Genomic DNA, 27,652 nt, shown 5'->3' with positions numbered 1-27,652 from the left:
GTCCGCGGAGTCGCTGTTCTCATACAGGGGGAGATCATCTGCGCTGGATCGTGGCAATCGGGGGACCGGAATCTCTTTGGGGTTGGGGGGCTGTGCGAGCGTTCTGCCGTCAGCAGAGACTCCCCGGAGAGAAGACGCACTAAAAAGAGCAGGAGATGGGGCTGACTGAGCAACAAGGGAGTTGCAGTCCAGCTACCGAACCCCATTATGTAGAAATAGTTAACTAACATTTTGACATTTTGAGCGACAATAGCAACTATTTGGAAAATCACACCAGGGGGTTGGTGGGGGGCTGTGATGAATTGGGAAGCCCCCGGAATCTGGAGATCCACCACGGCCACAGAATGTGCCGAGCGCGGCGTTACTCTGCTGCCGACACGAGAACTAACAGGGAGAACGGCCCAGAAGGGCATGGGGGTCTCGCGTGCTGGGGGGGGGAGTCAGGATTATAAATCTTTACAAACCACTGAAACAATGCCGTTTACAGAAAGCCGCGGATCGTTCGATCAACACGAGAGATAAAATCAGCACCAATCCGCTCGCTGCAGACAGAAAAGGCCGGAGCTCCGATTATTTATCTTTATGCAAGAAAAACAAAATAATCTACATATAGAGAAAAACCGACATCTCTGCAATCTACACGCACAGCACATATATATATATATATATATATATATATATATATATATATATATATATATATATATATATATACACACACACACACACACACATTATACATATACATATATGAACATTATACACACGGCTGGTCCACGGTTTGGGGTCACAGGCCTGTTTTTCATGGAAAATTAGAACATTTCTGTCTGTAACATAATTGCAAAAGGGTTTTCTGACAATCAGCCTTTTAAACTTAAACTTGGATCAGCGAACACAAAGGGCCATTGGAACACAGGAGTGATGGGAGTGATAAAGGGCCGTTGGAACACAGGAGTGATGGGAGTGATAAAGGGCCACTGGAACCCAGGAGTGATAAAGGGCCATTGGAACACAGGAGTGATGGGAGTGATAAAGGGCCGTTGGAACACAGGAGTGATGGGAGTGATAAAGGGCCATTGGAGCACAGGAGTGATGGGAGTGATAAAGGGCCGTTGGAACACAGGAGTGATGGGAGTGATAAAGAGCCATTGGAGCACAGGAGTGATGGGAGTGATAAAGGGCCGTTGGAACACAGGAGTGATGGGAGTGATAAAGGGCCATTGGAACACAGGAGTGATGGGAGTGATAAAGGGCCATTGGAGCACAGGAGTGATGGGAGTGATAAAGGGCCATTGGAACACAGGAGTGATTGGAGTGATAAAGGGCCGTTGGAGCACAGGAGTGATGGGAGTGATAAAGGGCCATTGAAACACGGGAGTGATGGGAGTGATAAAGGGCCATTGGAACACGGGAGTGATGGGAGTGTCACATGACAAAAATTATTAAAACAAGGCAAAATATGACATGAGTAAATCAAATCATTTTGGGGGGAACGGTTTGGGCTGTTAGTAGAATTGAGGTCTCCGAAGCTGAATATGGCTACAAAATGTTCACTTCTACAGGAGGTGGAACGGCACCTTTAATCGGCACGTCTGCCGCCAAGAAGCTGCTCACAGGGTTTGTCTTTGGTCGTTTATGTCCAAATACTTTATTTTGGGAATTCTTCACCCAAAACATTAACCTTAAAACAAAAACACGCCGAGAAGTGTAATTTAACGAGTGCGGCCGCGAAGGCCTGGAGATTGTTGTGCAGACGGGAAATTGCAGGATGTCGGAGAGTTTTGCTGAATGTGCGGATTTACCGCGGGGAACAAAACAGTCAACAAGTTAACAAAACAACAACACGGAGAGAAGAGGAGCTTAAAACTAGAGGGGCGGAGACTTGGATGGAATGTAAGAGGGTTTTACTTTACTGAGAGGGTGGTAGATACGTGGAACAGCCTCCCAGCAGAAGTGGCAGAGGTTTATTCACCGAGGGAATTTAAACATGCTCCTCACCCTGAAAATCCGCAATAAAAAAAAAAAAAATCTCTTTTAATCCCTATTTATATTATATATATATACACACACACATATACATACAGAAAGGAATACTTTATCAACATCGGCCCCGGCGACCGCACACCCGACAAAAAAACGATTTTTAGGACAAAAAAAAAAAATAGTGATCATTAATAAATGTCTTTAGTACCTCAGCGCCGCTCTCCCAGGTGAGCGCGCACGCACACACTCTCACCCGTCTGCCGTCACACGCGAACTCCTCGACCGTTTCCAAGCGCGTTACCTCCATATCCATACGCTATGTATACCCGACCAGCAAATCACATCACGCTTGGCCGAGGGACTATTATCTCCGCAGCCGGAGTCTTCTGACGAGCTCCAACTCTCAGCCGACGAGGGAAATAAAGTTCTGTTTGCTGTATTTGAATGCCGCCCGTCCCCAGATCCGCAGCCAGTGAATGGAAAAGGCTAGTGGATTTTGCCAGGGGGCAAATAACTAATCATAGCCAGATCGGCCCGGCTGTCAACTACCATCAGCGTGATGCCTCGAGACTCCCACATTCACAGAGGAACCATAGAGACAGATAATCCAACGGCACATCGGCCCACATCCGGCCCCCGACTAGTCTGCCCGTTTCTCCTGCTGTAAAGACTCAAACCTTAATCAGCCGTTGTTCTCGTCTTAGATTCAGGAGCCGTATGTCTATCCCGTGCATGTTTAAATCCTCTCACTGTATTACCCTCTACCACTTCTGCTGGGAGGCTGTTCCACTTATCTACCACTCTCAGTAAATGGAATGGCACCCCAGGAGTTACTAACTCTACAGGGGGTCTGACACGGTGAAACAGGGCGCCTCGTTAACCCACCGAAGGTACTATCTGCAATCCCCCCGGCATCCCCTCAAAGGGTTCCGGCCCCAGGGGCCACCATTCCCAAGAACATCCAAAGATAAAAGATGGATCACTTGTCTGTAAATAAACAGAAACTCTTCAGTAACCGATAGACGCGGCCCACGTTTCCACGACCTTGGTGTGTCCTTCAGGACTCGGCTACAATCTAGAATGAAAGGACGCAGCCGAGGCGGAATAAATCCTGTAACGCAAACGATTGCGTCGGAGGAAAGACAGTTTATTGTCTGCCAGGCTGTGGCAGGTGACAGCAGGTCCTGAGTGGGATTACGGCGAGTGGAAACCCGACGCGCCGGCCGTGCCTCATCGGTTCTAATACCTCCTCCTAGATTCCATGCGTCGGACGACACAAGGACGTCCTGCGCGGCTACGTTCTCTGCTACTTTTACCATTTTTTAACATTCTTTTGTTACAAAGAATTACGTTTATTTCAAAGGAGGAGAAATCTTAGAACAAGAGGTCATAAACTAAGTTATATGTAAGTGGAAGAACCACCCAGCAGAAGTGGTAGAGGCTTATACAGTGAGGGATTTAAACATGCATAGGATACGCCGTTTGGGGTCAGTTAGAAACGTCCCTGTTTCTGAAAGAAAAGCAAATTTTGTGCATTAAAATAACATTTAATGTTGTAAATGACTATTTTTAATGGAATATCTTCAAAGGTGTACAGAGGCTCTTTATCACTCCCATCACTCCTGTGTTCCAATGGCCGTTTATCACTCCCATCACTCCTGTGTTCCAATGGCCCTTTATCACTCCCATCACTCCTGTGTTCCAATGGCCCTTTATCACTCCCATCACTCCTGTGTTCCAATGGCACGTTGTGTTCGCTGATCCAAGTTTAAGTTTAAAGGCTAATTGTCCGTTAGAAATATTCTGTAATTATGTTACAGGGAGACATTTCTTGTGACCCCCAAACCGTTGAAGGGTAACGCGCGTCTTTTCTGAGAAATTCCGAAGGAATAACATGCAATAAACACGCTCCGACACGCAGCTATTTTCTTTGGATAATTAGTTGCTTTGCTTCACTATGTTGGTATCAAACGGGCCATTAATTTAAAAAAAAATCCTGCCGACGCAAAAAAAATAAAAAAAATAATAATAATAATTTGTGAAAACATTCCGAGCTTGTGATGAGAAGCACTCCCTGCGCTCCATCGGCGGGCGATACATTCCTGGCCGTGGGAGCGACGGAGTCTCATGAAGCCGCAGTGCCTTTTAACTTCAAAGATGAACTATTCGTAAACGTCTGCACTTGTGCGCTTTCTTCGCTGGCCAGGGCAGGGCTGTCCACATCATTCCTCGAGGGCCGAAAAACAGGCTGGTTCCGGCTGTCCTTCTAAAATAACCAACTACACAGACGGCTGTTCTATGCCTCCGTATCACGCTAGTAACACCGCATTATTATTTATTGATCTATATATCGCCATCATATTCCGCGGCGCTGTACAGCGGGGTAAACGGGACAGAAGTAATTGATAACAATCTGATTAACAGAAACAAGAGCCAAGAAGGGCCCGGCTCAAAGAGCTTACGATCTACAGCGCGTCACATTCACTTATGGCACACATACAGTTTAACACGTATGTGGTAAGAATATTTAGCAGGTAGCAAGACAAAGAAATACCCATAAAAACCCACAGAAGCCGGAGAAAAATGCAAAAAGAAAAACATACAAAATAAAAATATGACATAAATAAATAAATAAGAAATGAATATTTCTCTTACAAGCAGGATATTGTTCTGCGCACCGAAACCTTATTATTAAATTAATGTTATTTCTTAAAAGCCATAAAAATGAATTATTTTTTTTTTTAAACATACCCCGTTTTCCAGCCGTTTTTCCCCAGGGACCCCATTTCTTTGGTTTGCGGTTTGACGGGTTCCTGGAAGGATAAAACAATAGATTTTCAGAAAAACATTCAGCTGAACGGGGGGAATGAAAATCACCGATAACGTCAACGTTTTGGGTTTTAATCATTGGAAGCGTTAAAATGATTTAAGTTTTGGGACCATTTCACATAAAAAGACCTGCAGGTGGGGGGGGGGGTATCAAAATGAACCAATCAGCGACGATCAGCAACTTAATACAGCAGAGATAACGAAGAGGAACCGTCTCCATCACAACACTTAGCAGCACGGAACCCGTTTAATATTAATGTTACATAGGAGCCGGGATCGGTGGCAGCCTGTGGCAAAGCCAGCATCACCTAATCTAGAAGGGGAGGAATAATCACACAGGTTTTGAGAACAGGAGGTTGAGATGACTGCTCGTACCTCGTATACATAAGGTGGCCTTCTAGTATGAATACATTTATATTATTTTCATCTATATGCGCATCATCACTATTATGAGAAAATAAGCCTCAAAATACCCCAAAAGAGTGCCGAGGCAGTCTAAAAAACGACAGATTCCACGGCTTTCCGGCCCAATGGGGCATGATGGCAGATTGTAGCCCCCCAGGTGAGAAACGTGAATACGGACCCCTCCGTCACTATCTAACCGGCTTGTAAACAGATCACAGGCGTCCCCCCGAATTCCCACGCGGTCTCACAGAGATCACTCACCCGGCTCCGCACTCTCGGCCGGGAACTCCTCGTGACGGAGGAAGAACTTCACTTCTTCTCTGCGCGGACCCCACTTCTGCAGGTGCTCAAACATCAGGTGATCCAAGGGCAGCGGGCGCTCTGCACGGACAAGAAACCGACGGCCAGGATTAGAGCGGAAAACGCGTTTCACTGAGAGAGCGCTAAACACAAGAGACCCGGCGACTTAAAAATCGCTTTATGTTACAATTTCCATATGGGACAGAATGGAGGAGGAGTGCACCCGACGCCCAACGCATTTCGCAGCGGGTACTTATTCAAATAAAAGTCTATCCATACACCCAGCTAACGAGGTCACCAGATAATTAATCAAACCTTAATCAGTCGTTGGTCTTGTGTTAGATTCAGGAGCCGTATGTTTAATACCCTCACTGTATTACTCTCTACCACTTCTGGTAGGAAGCTGTTCCACTTATCCACTACCTTCTCAGAAAACTAAACTCCCTTCCCTTCCATCGGACCCTCTAGTTTTAGATCACGGCTTCTTGTTCCAACGCGTCTCCTCCTTTATAACAAACACCCCCTCCTGTACTTTGTTAGATCCCTTTAAATAATTAAAGTTACATTTTTTTCCCCCAAGAGTAAAACTAAAGGAATTTCCCCGCACAACGAAGAGATTACACAGAAAAACCAGACAAAGAATAGAAGCCACGGAATGTTTCCACGTTTACAGCAACGCTTTAAATCACTAACAAGCCAAACGCGACCTTGAAAGAACCGCTTCATGATACCAGAGGAGCGGAGACGTGTTTCATGCGCGGCTTCATTAAACAAAAAAATAAATAGATAAATATTATATATATATATACACACACACACATTAAAAAATCTAGGGAAAAATATATATAGATAATAAATCTAGGGGAAAACAAATCTAAGAAAAAAAAAATATATATATATATATATTATATAAAATCTAGGGGAAAAATATATAAAATAAATCTAGGATATATATATATATTATACATATATATATATATATATATAATTTAAAAATATAGGGAAAAAGATGTTTCTAAATATATTCAGCTGTGTGATGTTAGTTGACTGGAAAGAAAATGTCATTAATGACCTTGCGGACAGCTGCCTCGCGCAGATGTTACCAGCTGTCGGGACGAGCTCGGTGACAGAGCCACAAACATTATTTATTAAAGATAAAATCCCCCACGAGGATAAATCATCTGTTTGGAACCAAAAGGGGATGAAAAAAAATAGTATTTTATTTATAGAATTTATTTATTTATTTTGTGTATAGGATGCTGTCAGGAAGCAGACTAACATTCTCATAATCCATGAGTGCGTTAATTCATCCCGGCATCCGACATCTGGAAGCAGAAGCCTTGAGCTTCAACAAACTTTATAAAAAAATTAAATAATAATAAAATAAAATAATAAATGCCTCCAGAGAGGGTTTGGAATCTGCATTCTGCATGCGCCAAGCCTTTCCGATTCTATTAACTAAAGCGTCCCCTCGCTCCAGAGCCAACAGAGCAAGGAATTCCATTCATTTACATTATTATGCTATTTAAATCAGAAAATAAATCACCGAACTAGAAATAATGCCCCCTCGCCCAAAAAATATGTTACATTTTATCTAATGGTTTAAAAATAAATACAATGTGACTAGTTCTGTTGTGGGTTTTTTTTTCGGGTTGTTTAGTGGCTTAGCAACATTTTAATTTACCTTCTCAATGTGCTAAATACATTGAGTATCTAACCAACACTTTAAATAAAAAATAAAATAAATACTAAATATATTATTCATATAATAAAAAACGAATTTAATAAAAAATACAAAAGTATTATTCATATAATAAAATTCTTAAAAAATAATTACAATTATTCATTTAATAAATACAAAAAAATTATTATTTATTATAAATGTAATAAAAAAAGTGTTATTCATATAATAAATTCAAATATAATTATTAAAAATATGCAAATTACTTTTTTTTTTTTTTTTTAATAGAGGCATCATATTCTGTAGCCCTGTACAAACAGTCAGCCAAAAAAAAGACGACGCCAGATGCATGCTGGATTTTTTTTTCTAAAACTTAAAAACTCTAAAGTGTTAACCTTTAGTGTGCCGAGTCCTTACCGTTCCCACGCCAAACTTCGGCGAGGTGACACGCTCCTTCGCCCGGCTCTTTGCAAAATTCCACCACGTCCCTGCATGTCGTCTCCGGGCTGATCGGGACCTCCGTCAGGATCTGCTCGTTGTTACTCAGGAACACGGTTAATATAGTCTGCGGAAAAAAAGCAACACCAAAAAAAAAAGTATTATTAAAATTCCATTTTATTAGCATTAATATCCAAAATGTTTTGGTTTTAGGAATCCCGGATTAAGCGCACCGAAACACGCGCAAACATCACTTTTAAAAGGCTTCTTTCTGCAGCTATGGCAACAAAACAAATAAACCTATCAACATGACTGTTGATTTGGAATTCAGCATTTCCCTTAGAAACTGTGCTTAATGATGTCATATCACCATAATGATTCCTGAGCAGGCTTTGGACATTTAAACACAGAATCTGCCAGCAGATCGGCCCCATTTGGCCCCTTCTAGTCTGCCTGTTTTTCCTGCTGTCTCATCCTAAACGGTATATAAAATAAAGTAGGTGGAACAGCACCTTTACTAAGGGCGGTAGAGCGATAAGCTATAAGACTTCTAATAAACACATTATATCGCGTGTGAATATATCACGTGTCCGGTTCGTTCTTGATGAAAGTGGAAACGCGAGACGTAGCGGTGAGAGTCCGCCGGCGCGGGGATAACTCGGGATGGAGAAGTAGGTCACCGGCGATGCCTTTTCATGCGTCAGGAATCCGCACGTAGCTCTAACATGCCGTTCGGCGCTCGGTAACTCTTTCAGCGCCAGAGGCGGATGAGCGCAGTCACGCAGGGGTTAAAAAAAATCTGTGCGGAATTCACAAGCCGGGGAGACGTCGGGAAGGAGATAAGGAGGAGAGAGACCCGCATGGAACAGATACTTTGTTTCCTTTCAACTCAATGACACATTTCAAGCTTCGGAAGTAGAAACATAGAATCTGCCGGCAGATCGGCCCTATCCGGCCCCCTTCCAGTCGCCCATTTCTCCTGCTGTAAAGACTCAAAACTTAATCAGTCGTTGATTCAGGAGCCGTATGTCTACCCCATACATGTTTAATACCCTCACTGTATTACCCTCTACCACCTCGGCTGGGAGGCTGTTCCACTTATCTGCCACTGAGTAAAGTAAAACTTCCTTACATTCCATCTACATTCTCTGGCCTCTAAAATGTTTCCTCCTTTGAAACAAACCCCCCCTTGTGTACTTTGTCAAATTTCCATGACACGAGTTCTCTCCTCCAAGCTGTACGTACCGAGACCCCCGTTTCGGACACGCCGCACGCGCCTAACAGTCATCACCCCCGGGATGAATAAACTAAACCAGCCGCTAACAGTCTCCGCACCGTTAAAGATATCAGCCGTTCCAGAAAAGGTAAAGAATCCCGGCGTGAAGATTTATAAATCCATTTATAAAAAACACAAAAAAAGGGAAATTAATAAAAAAAAAAAAAATTTCAAAGCTCCGTACAGCGCTCTGTTAAAAATACTCAGCAAATAAGGGTAAATGACACATTGGGAACGCTGGCCTCCATGCTCGATTTATTTCCGGCTAATAAAGGGTTAATAAAGTTCCGATTTATCACAGAATGGGAGGGAAGATTATTTCCAAAGACAAACCTGAGAAAAAGGGGGCGAGAGGAACTTTTATTTTACAGAGAGAAGGTGGTACATGAGTGGAGCAGCTTCCTGGCAGAGGCGGTAGAGGGAATAGACACATGGCTAGGTGTTACTCTGTTTAGAAGGTGGTATTAGAAACAACCGATAAAGTATAGATTAACTCATTATTAACTCATCTATAGACACAAGCGCGCGGATCGAATCCCGGATAATAATCAAACAAATCCATCTAACAGGGAATGTCACGCAAAGCCACGCATCCGGGGTATAGGATAACAATACTAGCACATCCCAACTGGGAGGTTACTCCAAGCATCCACTACTTCAGAAAAAACAACTCCAGGCACGATACATCACACAGAGCAAAAAGATAGAAAACAACTAAAAAAAAACATTGTATAAGATATATATTCGTGTATTTTATTCCCCCCCGACATTCGAAAATACAAAAATAGAACCGTCTCCAGGACAATATTTCATAAACGCTCCGGTTCGTTCTTCCTTTCAAAAGGTAATTTTTTTTAAACTGAAATAAATTAGAAAACGTGCTGAAAAATCCAAAAAGCTGCAACCCAAAAAACCCACGAACTTGAGATTATTGCTTCTGTTTTTAAATAGTTTCCTTTTGGATGTATTTTCTTCGTCCCGACAAACTGCCGAAAAGTCAACTTATTTATTCCCGCAGCAAAGCGATAAATGGATTAAACAAATTCATAAAATAATAAAAATACATTAAAAAAATAAAAAATAATAAAAAAAACATTAAAAATAATAAATAATAATACATAATACATTAAAAAATAATAAATAAAAAATACATAATACACTAAAAAATAAAAAATACATAATACATTAAAAAATAATAAATAAAAAATACATAATACATTAAAAAATAATAAATAAAAAATACATAAAAAATAATAATAAAATACATTTAAAAATGTTTTTTAAAAAAAATGTTAAAAAATAAAATAAAATGCAGGGACGTTGTCATTGGCCATCTTAGAACGCAGCGGTTCTCTTAGCCTGTAGCTCCCTACCTTCTTCTGAGTCTTCTTCTCCTTCTTCCTGTTAAAGGGCTTTGATCCGACTCCCGGCAGGGGTTTGTCTTTGGGTTTATTGAGAAGACTTTTCAGGATCATTGAGAAAAAATTCTTCATGTAGCCGAATAAATTGGGAAGTTCATGGGAGGGAATCGGGGAGGAAAAAATGGAAGCTTCGGAAAAGGGACCCTCAGAGTGGAGGAGGCATGAAGGCCGCCGAGCGGTGATAAGAAGCAGCGAGGATGTTAAACAGGCCCGGGACGTGACAGCTACTAGATACTGAGCATCACGGCTCGCCTAATTAGGCAAAGAAGAACGAGGAGGAAAAAATACTGCGCGACCTGCTCGCTGATTCGCCACTGCAGCCATCTAACACAGAACCCGCCAGCCGGAAAGACTCAGACCTTAGCCAGTCGTTGGTCTCGTCTTAGATTCAGGAGCCATATACCTGCCCCATAAATGTTTACATTCCCTCACTGTATTAGCCTCTACCACCTCTGCTGGGAGGCTGTTCCACTTCAATAAATTGAGCATTAGAAACATCAGAAATAGTACTAACAATTTCTACATGTGATTCAGTAACGGGGCATTTTTTATGTAAACAGCTTTATTCTTAACACTCACACAAGCCTTTAATGTAATTAAATTAACTAAAACTCCACGTAGTTTGTAAAACTCATGGAGCGATTTGCTGTTGACAGACAGAGGGGGGAGATAACAACAGGGAGGAATAACCTTGAAGCTCATGAAAACAGGAAGTCTTATAATGGAGCGAATATGGTAAATCCCATTGGTGTAAGGAGATCCTGACAGATCCTCCCCCCCGCACGAGGCAGCTCTGTATGGCGGACGGGATCGTACGGCGGAAGGAGTGTATAGCGGCGGATAACCCCAACTCTGCAGGCAGCGCGGGAGAAATACTGATTCGCGTTCCGGGAAACACAAAAACCAAAACGCGTTAACGTGAGAAGAAACGGGAAAAGTCTGCAAACGGGAGATAATAAAGTCTGCAAACGGAAGATACTGCGTGCAAATGTAAAGATCAAAAAAATTCATGGCTACCGGACTGTATCCCTGGCTCAACTGAGGACAGGGAAATAAAAAAAATATATATATCTAATACATCTATATAATCTATCCACAGTATACAATATCCATCATGTATCTACTATATCTATCTAATATGTATATATATATATATATATATATATATATATATATATATATATATATATATATATATATATATATATATATATATATATATATATATATATATATATACACACACACACACACACACACACATACATATACATACATATATAAACACACACACACTGGTGTGGAAAAATCACATATTTAGCCCAAGACAAAAAGATTTAAAAACAAGACTATTCTTTAGAAAAACACAGTGAGAAATACAGAGATTTCACTAACGAGCAAATATTAATATTCGGTGGTCTTGGTATACATTATACAGCGTCTCGTGCGGGTGGGAGCGGTGATGCTGCACGTTGTCCTCGCACTCCATCCCCCCCCCCGCGAGTGTCCGATACAATGACTGCATTCGACAATAATGTGATGAGGCAGCTTTAGGAAGGAAGGGGGGGGGGCGAGCCGAAAACAATACTCAGCCTGCGCGAAAAGTCTATATTATAGAGCGAGAGAACCCACCGCCCCCCCACCCCCGTGTAACCCAACAAACCTCATTCCAAACGCAGAGAATTAAATAGATTATATATGAGATCTAACAGAATATAGGAATTAAACCCCATATATTATATAAACTAAATACAAGAATTAAACCCCATATATTATATAAACTAAATACAGGAATTAAACCCCATATATTATATAAACTAAATACAGGAATTAAATCCTATATATTATATAAACTAAATACAGGAATTAAACCCCATACATTATATAAACTAAATACAGGAATTAAATCCTATATATTATATAAACTAAATACAGGAATTAAATCCTATATATTATATAAACTAAATACAGGAATTAAATCCTATATATTATATAAACTAAATACAGGAATTAAACCCCATATATATATATTATATAAACTAAATACAGGAATTAAACCCCATATATATATAATATATAAACTAAATACAGGAATTAAACCCCATATATATATAATATATAAACTAAATACAGGAATTAAACCCCATATATATATATTATATAAACTAAATACAGGAATTAAACCCCATACATTATATAAACTAAATACAGGAATTAAATCCTATATATTATATAAACTAAATACAGGAATTAAACCCCATATATATATATTATATAAACTAAATACAGGAATTAAACCCCATATATATATAATATATAAACTAAATACAGGAATTAAACCCCATATATATAATATATAAACTAAATACAGGAATTAAACCCCATATATATATATTATATAAACTAAATACAGGAATTAAACCCCATACATTATATAAACTAAATACAGGAATTAAATCCTATATATTATATAAACTAAATACAGGAATTAAACCCCATATATATATATTATATAAACTAAATACAGGAATTAAACCCCATATATATATATTATATAAACTAAATACAGGAATTAAACCCCATATATTATATAAACTAAATACAGGAATTAAACCCCATATATATATATTATATAAACTAAATACAGGAATTAAACCCCATATATTATATAAACTAAATACAGGAATGAAATCCTATATAAAATATAAACTTAATATAGGAATTAAACCCCATATATATTATATAAACTAAATACAGGAATTAAATATTAACTAAAAGCCCAGAAAGACCCTTTTCGTGAGCATTGCCCGGAAAGGCATTATTATTAGTTAGGGACGTGCTCAATGTTTGCCTGGAGCAGCCTGGGACTTTGTGCTCTACCTTCTTATCACGCTGCCCTCTGGTAAACAATAGAACGGCTCAGTCTTAATCACCCAGTTGGAGGCTCTGACTAATGAAAGTCTACGGAAAAGGAAGCCGCAGCTTTTTATCCACGTGTTTTGTTTCCAATACAATCTAGAAGGCGTTTATGATCGACGGCAGAAGGATGTGAAAGGCATGCGAAGTGCGGAACAGATAAGGAGGAGCAGCACAGACTGTCCGATCCCGACGCGTAAAAATAATCCAGACGAGTGGAACCGCGCCGGTGACACGCCTGCGATAACGTCTGTGAGCTCGCAATGTTTGTCTGCAGCAGCCCGAGACCGTGTAAGAAGAGGCAAACGCAGCCGTTTGTGTCCTGCCTTCTTATCATCCTGTCTGTGGTAAACAATAGAACGGCTCGGTCTTAATCACCCAGATGGATGCTCTGACTAATGAAAGTCTATGGAAGAACAGACTTCATTAGCATAAAGCATCAGCTCAGTGTGGGGTTTGAGCCGGGAAAGTCACCCAAAATATCACATGACCGACAACAATGGCGCCTCCAGGTCTGCAGACAAAGGGAGTTTATTGGGGCAAAATGAGATAAAAACAGGTTTTTGTCACCGACCAACATTACTGTATACAGCGCTGGGGAGGGGCTATTGCTGTATACAGTGCTGGGGAGGGGCTATTGCTGTATACAGCACTGGGGAGGGGCTATTGCTGTATACGGCGCTGGGGAGGGGCTATTGCTGTATACGACGCTGGGGAGGGGCTATTGCTGTATACGGCGCTGGGGAGGGGCTATTGCTGTATACGGCGCTGGGGAGGGGCTATTGCTGCATACGGCGCTGGGGAGGGGCTATTGCTGTATACGGCATCCTATTCCGCAGAGCGGTACAAAGAGTAAACAAGACATAAGTAGCGCATCGTATAACAATTTGAACTTATAGAAACAGGACTTGTTTATTCATCCCGGCATCAGCCAGGCAGCCCTGCCGGCCATCTGCGCAGGCACAGGCGGCACGTACGAATCCGTCCCCAAACTAGTCCTTCCCCGGAAGCCGGGATAAGAAGTGAACCCATGCGGTACCCCGGGGGCAAAGCAGCGCATCTCAGAAAGAGAAGGTGACGGGGAGTCCTGCAGAGCGTTTCACAGGGGAGCGCTCGGTGCGGACGCTCCACACAATTCTCTGGGGTAATAGCGAGTGAAGCGCGTTCCGCCGGAGCGATCGCCCAGCGACTGCGCATGATCTCTAATAAATATCCCAGCAGGCTCCTTAATCCTAAACATTTGTAATCTGGGGCATTAAGAGCCGATATGCCACCGGCAAAAAAATATTTCATACCAGGAGTACAATTACCCCAACAGGGGGGATACCGGGAGGGGTAAAGATGTCACTTTTGTGACAGCGTTTCACGTGGAATGTATACTCGTCCTGCCTCTACCGCTTAAGCTGAGAGACAGTTCTGCTTATCTACTACCCTCTCAGTAAAGTACATTACAACTAAGCATCAGGTGAATATAACCTCACACAAAGAGAAGACAAAGCAAAGAGGAGACAAAGGAGGCTTTCATCATTTCAATCCCAAGAAAAACATGTATGAGGAGCATGATCTCCAGCGGACGCGCAGCTCCTAATTAAGCCGTAATAAATCTTATGTTCCAGTACAGACTCGTGCCAGAGGGGATGTATTAAAGTGCCATTACTGGTAATCATAGCAGTTGGTAATGGAGTGAAGCACTTTCATCATGTCGGTGTTTGACTCTCGGTTCATAGGACTGGGCGAGACGCCTATGGGCCCCATCTCCAGCTTCCTTCCTGCCCCGTACGGGGGTGCGTGTCTGGAACCGGCTCTCACGCCGCCAGGACTGCGGGTTATAACGTCCTGCAGAAATTCAATCCCATCAGCCCTGGGGAAGAATTTGCCCCAAACCTTACACTATTGCCCTCTCTGAACGCCGTCACGGTGTCCGCATTACGTACAGAACATAAAATAATAACGGCCATAAAACAATGGGCTACATTCTTCTACTTCTGACGGTTCCCGTTTACATTCATGATCTTCACAGCGCTGAACGGCCGAAGAGAGCGTCTTCCTCGCGAGAATCCCGCTTCACACACTAACCCTTTCTGAAAACATTTCCAAGAAAGACCATCCCAACCGGAGACCACCCCCGGCGCCAAACCGAAGACCATCCAGACGGCCAACCGCAGACCACCCCCGGCGCCCAACCGAAGACCATCCCCGCGCCATCCTTCTGTTCAGAGGAACGGCTATTCTGAACGCTGTATTTAGAACGTGGACGATATAAACATTCCTTTTATAGCTTATTCAACAGCGTACAACACCCGGCAATCTTATCTCACGCTCGTCAACTTGTTTAACGACAAGAAAACGGGCCAGACATTTTTTTTTTTTTTTTGCTTGCCAGAGACTCGTGCCGATAGACGCCCTTCACGGGTATCCGAACAGCAACATCCGACGGAGCCTTCTTGAGATGGACCTCGGGAGATCGTGATACAAGATCCGGTAACAAGACAACACAAACACACAACACAAACTCGGGATTCTCTGATCGCTTCCAAGCTTCTACAGGCTGTCCCAATTCGGGAGCTCAGTCCTGATAAATCCAAGTATATCCCGACTCGCTCGATGGCACCCAGGAAGAAGATGAGACATCCACAGGACGGGGGGAGGTCGTACCCTAAAAACGATTGGGGTATCAAATACAATATTTGTGCTCTTCAAGAGGGACCTAGACAGATGCCAACGTTTCCCCCATCGGGTATCGAGACCCCGGAGAAGAGGGACGCTGAAGTTCTACGAAACAATAAGGAGATACCAGGGAAAAAAAAAAATCAGCGATCAGAGGAATGAAGAACAATAACAAAGCCTACACACCCAGACAGCACCGAGTACACTCAGCCAAACCGGCTTCCACGTTAAATATAGACTAATTGTCTAAACGTGGAGGAACGGGGTGGGAATCCCAGAAGCGGAAGAGAATTACTGAGAATTAAGTAAAAAAAACTATGATCAGAGCTTCTGAGAAGAATAACGGCCGCCTTTGTTTCATTAATCGTTAATGAGCGGGAATTATTAACGGGATTCAGATCGGGCCCCGCGTTTTTATAAACTTTTTTTTTTTTTTTTTTTTTTTTTTTTACGAGATGGCATGGGGGTGGGGGGTGCGGCTGCCATATATACCAGATGTAAATATCACACAACCAGCATCCAGAGACACGCGGCAGGCGAGGGACTTGTCATAAGCCCCGGGAGTCTGAGGTTTAACAGACAGCGACGTACGAAAGAGCTGTTTATATACAAAGAAATATTACCGACTGTTTCGTCCAAAAAAAACTCGTGCCATCTCGACATTTTTTTTATACCACCCCGGTCGCTTTGTAAATAGAGAGGATCTGTTGGCTGCCCCGTCAGCTGAACTCGTGTATTAAAACCCCCTCCAGCTGGTGCTTTTTGGAGAGTGTATGGCGTGGGTTCCTCTATAGATTTGGATAACCAAAAGGTGGCACTCGGCAGTCATGTATTGGATGGCTGGGACGTCCCTTTAACGGGGTGGAAAAATCAAGCAGATGTAGCATTTGGGAAAGCGACCGATCTGATTAAAAGTCCTCGGAGTTATACGGTGGGTACGGGGTCTCTGCTGCCCCTCCAACGTCGCAGCTTCCTTCGTTGTTTGCCAAATAGACCGCAACCTAAATCTTGACCTGATTTCCACAGACGCTACGACCACGAGGACACAGACACGAGCAGAAAGATGCTGCGAGGAAGAGCGGGGGCCGCCGATCCCTGCCGGCTCCAAACCCCCCTCGCCCCTTTCCTGTCGGCTCCAAACCCCCCTCGCCCCTTTCCTGTCGGCTCCAAACCCCCCTCGCCCCTTTCCTGCCGGCTCCGAACCCCCTCGCCCCTTTCCTGCCAGCTCTGAACCCCCTCGCCCCTTTCCTGCCGGCTCCGAACCCCCTCGCCCCTTTCCTGCCGGCTCCAAACCCCCCTCGCCCCTTTCCTGCCGGCTCCGAACCCCCTCGCCCCTTTCCTGCCGGCTCCAAACCCCCCTCGCCCCTTTCCTGCCGGCTCCAAACCCCCCTCGCCCCTTTCCTGTCGGCTTTCCTGACGGCTCCAAATCCCCCCTCGCCCCTTTCCTGTCGGCTCCAAAACCCCTCGGCCCTTTCCTGCCGGCTCCAAACCCCCTCGCCCCTTTCCTGCCGGCTCCGAACCCCTCTCGCCCCTTTCCTGCCGGCTCCGAACCCCTCTCGCCCCTTTCCTGCCGGCTCCGAACCCCTCTCGCCCCTTTCCTGCCGGCTCCGAACCCCTCTCGCCCCTTTCCTGCCGGCTCCGAACCCCTCTCGCCCCTTTCCTGCCGGCTCCAAACCCCCTCGCCCCTTTCCTGCCGGCTCCGAACCCCCTCGCCCCTTTCCTGCAGGCTCCGAACCCCCTCGCCCCTTTCCTGTCGGCTCCGAACCCCCTCGCCCCTTTCCTGTCGGCTCCGAAACACCTCGCCCCTTTCCTGTCGGCTCCGAAACCCCTCGCCCCTTTCCTGCTGGCCCCGAACCCCCTCGCCCCTTTCCTGCTGGCTCCGAACCCCCTCGCCCCTTTCCTGCCGGCTCCGAACCCCCATCGCCCCTTTCCTGCCGGCTACGAACCCCCTCGCCCCTTTCCTGCCGGCTCCGAACCCCCTCGCCCCTTTCTTGCCGGCTCCGAACCCCCTCGCCCCTTTCCTGCCGGCTCCGAACCCCCGTCGCCCCTTTCCTGTCAGCTCCAAACCCCCTCGGCCCTTTCCTGCCGGCTCCAAAGCCCCATCGCACCTTTCATGTCAGCTCCAAACCCCCTCGGCCCTTTCCTGCCGGCTCCAAACCCCTCTTGCCCCTTTCCTGCCGGCTCCTAACCACTCTCGCCCCTTTCCTGCCGGCTCCAAACCCCCCCTCTCACCCCTTTCCTGCCGGCTCCAAACCCCCTCGCCCCTTTCCTGCCGGCTCCAAACCCTCTCATGTGGCCGACACATCCATCTTTTCCTATATAACAGATGGAAAAGGCTGAAACCCTGCTCGCTGTTCACAGCATACAAAAAGCTTCCATACTGATTCCGATTTTCGGTTTTGGGGGGTCTTCTAAAGGCGACTCGTTCTCAGTAACTACAAACAACCATTTTCCTGTAATCCGAATCCAGCCGAGCCGCAATCCCGACAGTATGATGTAAAAGGCATGACTGCGGATCTTACAGGTTTGGCAGCGGCCGCCCGTACAAATAAAGCTAGTTTTGTTTGATAAAAAGACAGCGGGGAAGATGGCGTCACACAACAGGGTCACCGCGCCGAGGGCCAGCTGCTGCCCTTCAGGGCTTTCCAATGAGATTTCCATAATCTTCATTCCGTCGTCATTATCCCGGACGTCCGACGCTCGGCACACGCAGATTATTACACTCCTCCTGATCCGCTATATCCCGGGTAGCGATGTACAGACACAAACAATAAGCTAGGTTTTTGATCCACATGGAGAAAAAAAAAACATTTAAAGCCACCGCAGACAAGACAGGGTTAAAATGGGGTATTTTCAATTACAAAGAGCCCTAGGTGACCTCATTTTCTGTACACTGCGTACATAGCCGGTTTGCACGTCCATCACGTGTACGCTAATCTCATATACCGACGACCACAAACGGACCCCAAAGGGACAGTGTGATGCCCCCGACACCCCTACTATAAAACAATGTATATTAAAGAAGCCCTGACCTTCTGCAAGTCGTTTAATCTGCATTCAAACAAAACGAGAAAAAAAAAGAATTAAAGCCGACACAGAAGAAGCAACCCTGCTGCAGCAGCTGCCTTCCTTTTCCATGGTGTGACTATTCTTGATTCTTGGCTACTTGAAGAAGTCTACAGGTGGCAAGAAACACTTTCCACACATGCGCCGGGGACTGAACAGACCCCTGCCCGATGGCGTGCGAGATGTGGACGGTGGGGAGAGGGACAAATGCAATTGGGGGTGGATGCTGCAGTAGGGGAAGACAAACAAGTCAACAGCAATCAAGAGGTAAATGTCCGGATGCAAGTCCCGCAGCTTCAGCGGCCCGAGGACAGGCAACGGTTAACCCAAAGGGTCAAAGCCATCCGAATACAGCCACAGCCGCGGAGCTCCCCATTGGCTACCGGCGATGCAGATGCAGTGATGTCATCAACAAATATTACACGAAGAAGAAAAAAAACAAAACTCAAGACTCCATGGTACTTGGTTACCATAGAAACAGAAAAATTGAAGGGAAATACCTCAAAAACAGTTCTAAGATTTTTCTAGAAGAAAACAACATAAAATAGGAGGACAGATATAAAAATGGGAGCCGTCTGGGGCATGCATATATATATATATATATATATATACGCACACATATATTTATATTTAGCAGTCGTCATGGAAACCATGAACAAACCGGCCCAGCACGGCCACTCTGTGTGATTCGGGATACAAAACACTTTTGACGTTAATGTATTAATCATAAGTGTACAAAATAAAAAAAGATGTCGTTTCGACAACAGTACTAAACTTTTATACGTACGTAAAACAATCAGGGAATGTAATCCCGCCAATGAGTAAACGGCATGACGGCCCGGCGACGTCCTTCTCGGCCAATCCCCGCCGGTGACCGACGTGTGAAGCGCCCATGGGCGGAATCCATGCGGGTTTTATGACTGTTTGTGGAGTTTAAGCAGAGCACAGGAGCAGCCGGTTACCATTACTAAACGTATTTTATTATTTGGATTAAACAGCCAATGGGAGACGAGCAGGATACCAGCTCCAGCTCTGATTGGACGAGGCACAGTAAATCCATAACCATCTTTTTATACTTGAAAGCAACACGTCGAGCCTGTAATATGACATACGGCCGGACATATGCTAAACACGGCTGTGATGGGTCCAGGATGCTGTGGGGTTAGGCGCAGACTGGCTGTAGCCAGGGGTTGTACCGCTTCCCAGCAGAAGTGGTAGTGGGTAATACAGTGAGGGTATTAAACATGCACGGGATCGGCATATGGCTCCTGAATATAAGACGAGACCAACGACGGATTAAGGTTTGAGTCTTATCTGCCATCAGAAAACGGGAAAGACTTAACGTTGCTCTCGTTGCCACAGACAACACTTCCCTTTAATAAAGAGGAGATTTTTGGTGTGTTTTTGGTACGTCCAAAAAGCGTTGTTAGCGCCATCGCCTATAGATGAGCTGCTTTAGGTGTCCTGCGGATTTTGGGGACAGCTGACATTTAAAGGTACGGTCGCACCATTACAATGGTAAATTCCACCATACACATTGGGGGGGGGGGTTATGTTATCACCATAGCAACCGGCAAAATGTTTCCACTGACCGGACCGGTTCTAGCAATAAGCTCACTTTTCCAGCCGAGTCGCCCCTTCCTGATTACCCCCTATGGATGCTACATATAAAAAGTGCTTTTGATGCAAGGCTTAAAGCGTGATCTTGTCACCATAGCAACCAATTAATGCTCTTTTTGAATGGGCCATTGATCACAATAAGACCCCTTTCCAAAGTCTCTATCGGGATCTTTTTTTTTTAACCCAATCCACGCCTGTTACCGAGCGGTAAATCCCTAAGTGCACAAGACGGCAATGTGCTACTAAACTTTACCGGGAGACCCCCGAGACCTCCCCAGATGCCAAGGTCATTGTGCTGTAACAGTAGAATGCCAGCCCCGCATGTCGCGTACGTGTCCAGCGGCACATTCGGAGCACTGCAGTGTGGCACAACACGGGCTGCAGTGCCGTTACGGTGCCAGCGGGAGAGAAGTACACCGGCATCGCAAAATCTTTCAGAAATCTCGCACAGAGACAGCGGGCGAAAAAAATCACCGTCTGCACCACAGCAGAGACGATGCGCTCCTTATGCCCCTCCAGCAGGCAAACAGTTAAGTACTTCTGTACTGCATTAAAAAAAAGGAAAGCCCTGCTTGAAAACGTGTGGATTTCTCATTCCGACAGCTCGGCCTAAGCAAAGATATCCGGCACCCGGGGAGAAAAAACAACCATCATCATTATCTCTACGAACCGGCGCCTGCTTGCAAAGGGTTAAAAGGAATCCAGAGAATGACAGGAAAAGCTTCATTCATCCCTCATGCCACGGCCTCCGCAGGAACAGCCCCGAGCGAGGGGGACCGGCAGCCGCCACCGCACAGCCCTGCCTGCCGGACACCCCTCCTGGGGGTGAGCCGCACCACAAGAAGCCCACCCTGGGAGCCCCAGGGGCCCCTGGATGCAAACACGGCACCTGCAAGCAGTCCCTGCACGGCAATGCCACCTATATACACGGCCTATAGGCATAGGCTCTGCCCCTAATATATATACATATATATATATACATATACACATACACATACACATAAATACACTATAATACTAAAACCATATGCATACAACAGTACATTTTAATTTATATACATCAGATAAGATCTATATATATATATATATATATATATATATATATACATACCAACACATTATACATACATACATACATTATATATACACATATATATCCATCCCTGTCAGTGCTGTCACACAGTAATGAACACGGGGTGCGCTCCAGTCCGTGTCTTACCGGCATCATGTCTGCGGCGGGCCCGGTCCCGGTGACAGCTGAGAGAGCCCGGTGTGTAGGCTGCTGCTGTTGCGCCCCCGCCCCTCTCCTCTCCTGACAGACCTGCGCTTAGCTCTGGGAATGAGAGCGCGAAATGGCTGCGGGTCCGCAGGGCAGGCCTCTCCAGCTTCCTCTCTCCCCCCTCCTCCTGCCGCTGCTCCTCCCGCCCTTCCTTCCTTCCTGAGGCCGGCGGATAGGTGCACAGGCGTCGTAACAGGTTGGGAGCGGACAGGGATGCGGGAGAATGGGGGGCGGGGCCCAGGGATGACATAAGGGGCGGGGACTGAGAGAATAACACAGGCCTGGAGCCCGGGAGGTGTGGCGTCTGCCAGGTGCAAGTCACCGCCCCTCCGGCTGTCCGCGGCACACGCAACACCTTCCGCAGGCTGTCAATCTCGGCGCCGTCACACCAGTGGAATGCCAGGAACGCGGGCTGAGTGGGCGTGGTCCAGACAAGCCCCGCTCACAACAGTCCCTTTAAATGGCTCAGGTGGATATTTGGTGCAGACATGTGCCGGACGTGAGACCGGAGCCGGTGACTCACCGGTGACAGCCGGGGCTGCAATGTGTGCCCGCTGTCACCGTGCAGGAAGCATGAGTGTGACAATGTGAACTTAACCCCTGTGTAGCCGGAAAGCACCTGCTATACAAACAGCTAGTACACAAATACTGTGCTTATGTTTGAGCTATCAGTGTATTTATTATGCAAATATCATTATACTGAAGTTATTCCTCCTCATCATTCCAGACTAAGCCCTTTCCAGAAATAATCCTCCCACTGACTTTTTCTATTTTACGCCGGGAACGCTTAATTGTCGTGTCACACAAACGCAAGGCTGTTGCCATATAAGCGGAAAAAACGGTGTTGTGAAAGTTTCTGGGTTCTTTAACGAGATCAAAAACATTAGAAGACAACACAATTATAATGGGAAACGTCCCGTGTATACCGGGCCGGACTGGGGGGTAACCTGATGTGATAGGCCATGGTGCCGTTTCTACGTTCACGTTGCCGGGCGTATCCAGCCCGTGGCCCCGATCAGGCGCACATGTGCCCCCTAACTAAATGCCCCAAATATGAACCCTTTAATAGCCCACCGTGAAGATTCTATGTAGCAACTTGCCAAAGGTGTTACCCAAATTACTCTAATACCCATCCTAATGGAATACTGTGGTTACTTAAAGATACACTTAATTGAGTCACCTGAATTCAAGCAGGGATATCAACAATAACACAATGGGAGCAAAAGCACCAACTGGGAGTCTTATAAATAATCACGGCGGGTAGAATAGGAAAAGAAGTCGGCTCCGGACTGTGTGAGTCACGAATGAAGCATGTTGTCCGAGGGGGCCACTTTAGACAAACGGTGGCCCTAAACAGCTGCTGAAGGCATTTTAAGCTGATGATGGGGGATTCCTGCCGCTGAAGGGCTGGCTGAGTGTCTTTAGAGTTGTAACTATTATAATATTATCAGCTATAGAACCATCCCAGTGACCTCCTTACACAGAGCTTGAATCGTGGTGTGTCGATGCACGCATTTCTGGAGGCTGATTGGACTTAATAAGGATGTAAATGTGTTATTGCGTAATAGTCGTAGCAATTAGTAATCATTTACTATGCATTCTTCTGATGGATTAATAGGAAACAAATTCTATTTTTAGCTTTAATATTTAGAAGCGCATCCTCGGTGCCAGACAGTAAATCTGCGCATGTTAAACACATTCTGGTCACCGTATATTTCATATTTATTCGTTTAACGAAGATCTGATATGAAACTATAATTAATTAATTAATTTATTTATTTATTTTTTACAAACTGGGGATGGATTCTTGGTTTGCCGTCAAAAGAACTCGGGTTTCTCCGGGTCTCCGGGTAAAGAGGGGTTTCTCCGGGTCACCGGGTAAAGAGGGGTTTCTCCGGGTAAAGAGGGGTTTCTCCAAGTCACCGGGTAAAGAGGGGTTTCTCCGGGTAAAGAGGGGTTTCTCCAAGTCACCGGGTAAAGAGGGGTTTCTCCGGGTAAAGAGGGGTTTCTCCGGGTAAAGAGGGGTTTCTCCGGGTCTCCGGGTATAGAGGGGTTTCTCCGGGTCTCCGGGTAAAGAGGGGTTTCTCTGGGTCGCCGAGTAAAGAGGGTTTTTTTTCCAGGTAAAGACGGGTTTCTCCAGGTAAAGAGGGGTTTCTCCGGGTCTCTGTGTAAAGAGGGGTTTCTCTGGGTCGCCGGGTAAAGAGGGGTTTCTCCGGGTCTCCGGGTAAAGAAGGTTTTTTTCCAGGTAAAGACGGGTTTCTCCAGGTAAAGAGGGGTTTCTCCGGGTCTCTGTGTAAAGAGGGGTTTCTCCGGGTAAAGAGGGGTTTCTCTGGGTCGCCGGGTAAAGAGGGGTTTCTCCGGGTAAAGAGGGGTTTCTCCAGGTCTCCGGGTAAAGAGGGGTTTCTCCGGGTCACCGGGTAAAGAGGGGTTTCTCCGGGTAAAGAGGGGTTTCTCCGGGTCACCGGGTAAAGAGGGGTTTCTCCGGGTAAAGAGGGGTTTCTCCGGGTCGCCGGGTAAAGAGGGGTTTCTCCAGGTCACCGGGTATAGAGGGGTTTCTCTGGGTCGCCGAGTAAAGAGGGGTTTTTTCCAGGTAAAGAGGGGTTTCTCCGGGTAAAGAGGGGTTTCTCCGGGTCTCCGGATAAAGAGGGGTTTTCCGGGTCTCCGGGTAAAGAGGGGTTTCTCTGGGTCGCCGAGTAAAGATGGGTTTCTCCTGGTCACCGGGTAAAGGGGTTTTTTTCCGGGTAAAGAGGGGTTTCTCGGGTCACCGGGTAAAGAGGGGTTTCTCCGGGTAAAGAGGGGTTTCTCCGGGTAAAGAGGGGTTTCTCCGGGTAAAGAGGGGTTTCTCCAGGTCTCCGGGTAAAGAGGGGTTTCTCCGGGTAAAGAGGGGTTTCTCCAAGTCACCGGGTAAAGAGGGGTTTCTCCGGGTCACCGGGTATAGAGGGGTTTCTCTGGGTCGCCGAGTAAAGAGGGTTTTTTTCCAGGTAAAGAGGGGTTTCTCCGGGTCACCGGGTAAAGAGGGGTTTCTCCGGGTAAAGAGGGGTTTCTCCGGGTAAAGAGGGGTTTCTCTGGGTCGCCGGGTAAAGAGGGGTTTCTCCGGGTAAAGAGGGGTTTCTCCAGGTCTCCGGGTAAAGAGGGGTGTGAGGTTCGTCTTACCAGAAGGAATCCGATGTGCAGGACTGGAACACACTTGCTCAGAAACAGAACACACGCAAGGGGCCTGGTGAGGGTTACAGGGCACTTGGTAGTGTAGCTGTAAGCACGAGTGGTCAGAGGGAAGCCGTTTAGTAGACCAGGGTCGGGATGCCAGAGGTACACGTAGTCGGTATGGATAGCCGGGGTCAGGATGCCAGAGGTACACGTAGTCAATATGGATAGCCGGGGTCAGGATGCCAGAAGTACACGTAGTTGCAGGAAGAGCCAAAGTCAGGAAACCAGAGAAACACAGGAAGCCGTTTAGCAGACCAGGGTCGATACCGGGAGGACAGGAACGAAGCAAATATAACAAGTATATAAATCACGGAGGAGCTCAGGATATACGGACAGGACCAGTATAACTGAGCACTGTGGATACTGTGCTCGAGGTTTAAATAGCCCGGGGGGGCGTTCCCTGACGTCCGGGACGTGATCGCGTCCTGCGTCGCCATAGCGACGCGGCAGAATCCAGCCGGCGGTCCGCTTCATAAATATTCATGAAGCGGCCGCGTGCGCGAGCGGCTGCTTCTAGTGCGAGTGTGCGGTGCCGGCGTTTCTGCCGGGGAAGAGGAGAGGACGGTCCGGAGCAGCTTAAGGTAAGTGCCTTACAGGATCCCCCCGCAAGACGCGACCTCCGGGGGCGAGGATGGCCTGGCTTGAGAGGATGCAATCTATGAAATCTTTGAACACATGAGGGAGCATGAACTTGACTTGCAGGTTCCCAGGTCCTTTCTTCTGGGCTATATCCCTTCCATTGAATAAGGTATTCTAGATGCCCTCGATGGATCCTGGAATCTACCACTCTTTGTACCACGTATTCTTCAACTCCGTCGATGACCACTGGGGCAGGAGGCGGAGGTACTCGGTCAGGAAAAGGGTTGGCCACCCAGGGTTTGATCAGCGACACATGGAAGACCGGATGAATCCGACAGGTAGAGGGAAGTTTCAATTGCACTGTCACTGGGTTGATGATTTTCGTGATGCTGTATGGGCCAATGAACTTAGGTCCCAATTTCTTAGAAGGAATCTGTAAGCGCAAATGACTTGTGGACAGCCAAACCTTGTCGCCGCAGTGGTAAGTAGGGGGACTGGAACGATGGCGATCTGCATATAATTTGTAGGCCTTTCTAGCCTTGATTAAATTTTGCTTCAGGACATGAAATTGTCTGGTTAGCACAGTGACTCGATCCGAAATCCCGGAAATCGTGGGTTCCGTAGGCAGACCAGGGATCATGATAGGGTGGTAAGCATAGTTTGCGAAGAATGGAGACATCTTTATAGATCGCTGTTTTTGATTATTGTAGGTGAACTCTGCGGAAGGGAGGAATTGAAGCCAATCATTCTGAAGGTGCGTGGTGTAACATCTCAAATAATGTTCTAATATCTGATTTAGACGTTCGGTCTGACCGTTGGTTTGCGGATGAAAGGCCGTGGACAGAGTGGGACGAATGTGAAGCTTGCGGCAGAACACCTTCCAGAAACGAGATGTGAATTGTACTCCACGGTCTGAAGTAATTGTTCGTGGTAATCCATGAAGCCGAAACACAGTATCCAGGAACAAGGTGGCTGTAGTGGAAGCGGAGGGAATGCCAATGGTGGGAATAAAGTGTGCCATTTTTGTGAATCTATCGATCACCACCATGATTGTGTCGTGTTTCTTGGAGGGTGGTAGATCGACAATAAAATCCATCGAAATTTCAGACCAGGGAGCCGAAGGAGTGGGTAATGGGCGGAGAAGGCCCATTGGTTTTTTACGTAGGGTCTTGGTACGAGCGCAGGTGGTACATGAACGGACAAACGAGGTCACATCTTTGTCTAGCGAAGGCCACCAGAATTGGCGTCGAACGAGGTCTGTGGTCTTCTTAATGCCCCCATGTCCGGAGAGGAGAGAATCGTGGCATGTGTGTAGAACCTTTAAACGAGCTGGGGTCGGTACAAATATCTTATTACGGTAATATAGTAGATTTCGGGTACGACGAATAGGAGGATTAGTTCTCGGGACTACGGCTCTGCGGGATAAGGAGCGAATAAAGTCCATGAGGGATGGTCGGTGTGTGAGGAAGAGACTGGAAGGAAGAATAGTATCCGGTTGAGTCTCGGGACCACTTGATACTGTAGGTAACCGAGATAGGGCGTCTGCTTTGGTATTGCGGGATCCAGGGCGATATGTAATATGTAGATTAAATCTCGTGAAGAAGAGAGCCCACCGAGCCTGCCTAGGGCATAGACGTCGTGCGGAGCGAAGATACTCCAGGTTCCGGTGGTCGGTATATACCGTTACTGGATGTTGAGTCCCTTCCAGCAGGTGACGCCAGGTGTCCAAGGCTTGTTTGATGGCCAGTAGTTCTCTGTCCCCAACACTATAGTTCATCTCGGCCGGTGTGAGTTTACGCGAGTAATAGGCCACAGGATGCAAATTTTGTTTCTCCCCATGTCTTTGGGACAGGACTGCTCCTACCGCTAGATCCGAAGCATCCACCTCCAAGTGGAACGGTTCCGCCACCATGGGTTGAATAAGGATGGGAGCAGTGGTAAAGTGTTGCTTGAGAGCATCAAACGCATTCTGTGCCTCCGGTGTC

At 46.0% G+C, this 27,652-nt stretch overlaps 1 protein-coding gene across 5 annotated transcripts in view; it reads right to left on the bottom strand.

Moving 5' to 3' along the window:
- Nucleotides 1-22,046, bottom strand: part of PPP1R13B (protein phosphatase 1 regulatory subunit 13B) — a 33,601-nt gene extending 11,555 nt beyond the window's left edge. For 2 of the 5 annotated variants that reach the window (XM_053475572.1, XM_053475573.1), the window contains exons 1-4: nt 10,286-10,498; nt 7,616-7,763; nt 5,479-5,598; nt 4,735-4,796 (exon numbers count right to left, since the gene is read on the bottom strand). In XM_053475572.1, coding sequence (XP_053331547.1) covers nt 4,735-4,796; nt 5,479-5,598; nt 7,616-7,763; nt 10,286-10,405 — 450 coding nt within the window. In that variant the 5' untranslated portion in view covers nt 10,406-10,498. Of the gene's footprint in view, nt 1-4,734; nt 4,797-5,478; nt 5,599-7,615; nt 7,764-10,285; nt 10,501-21,821 lie in introns of those variants that run through there. The other 3 variants (XM_053475571.1, XM_053475570.1, XM_053475569.1) reach the window with 3 other exon arrangements.
- Between the last annotated feature and the right edge of the window lie 5,606 nt (nt 22,047-27,652).

Source organism: Spea bombifrons, chromosome 9 (assembly GCF_027358695.1).
Source record: "Spea bombifrons isolate aSpeBom1 chromosome 9, aSpeBom1.2.pri, whole genome shotgun sequence".
NCBI lineage: Eukaryota > Metazoa > Chordata > Amphibia > Anura > Pelobatidae > Spea > Spea bombifrons.
The sequence above is the reverse complement of the archived record's forward strand: the minus strand, read 5'-3'. Positions and strand labels throughout refer to the sequence as shown.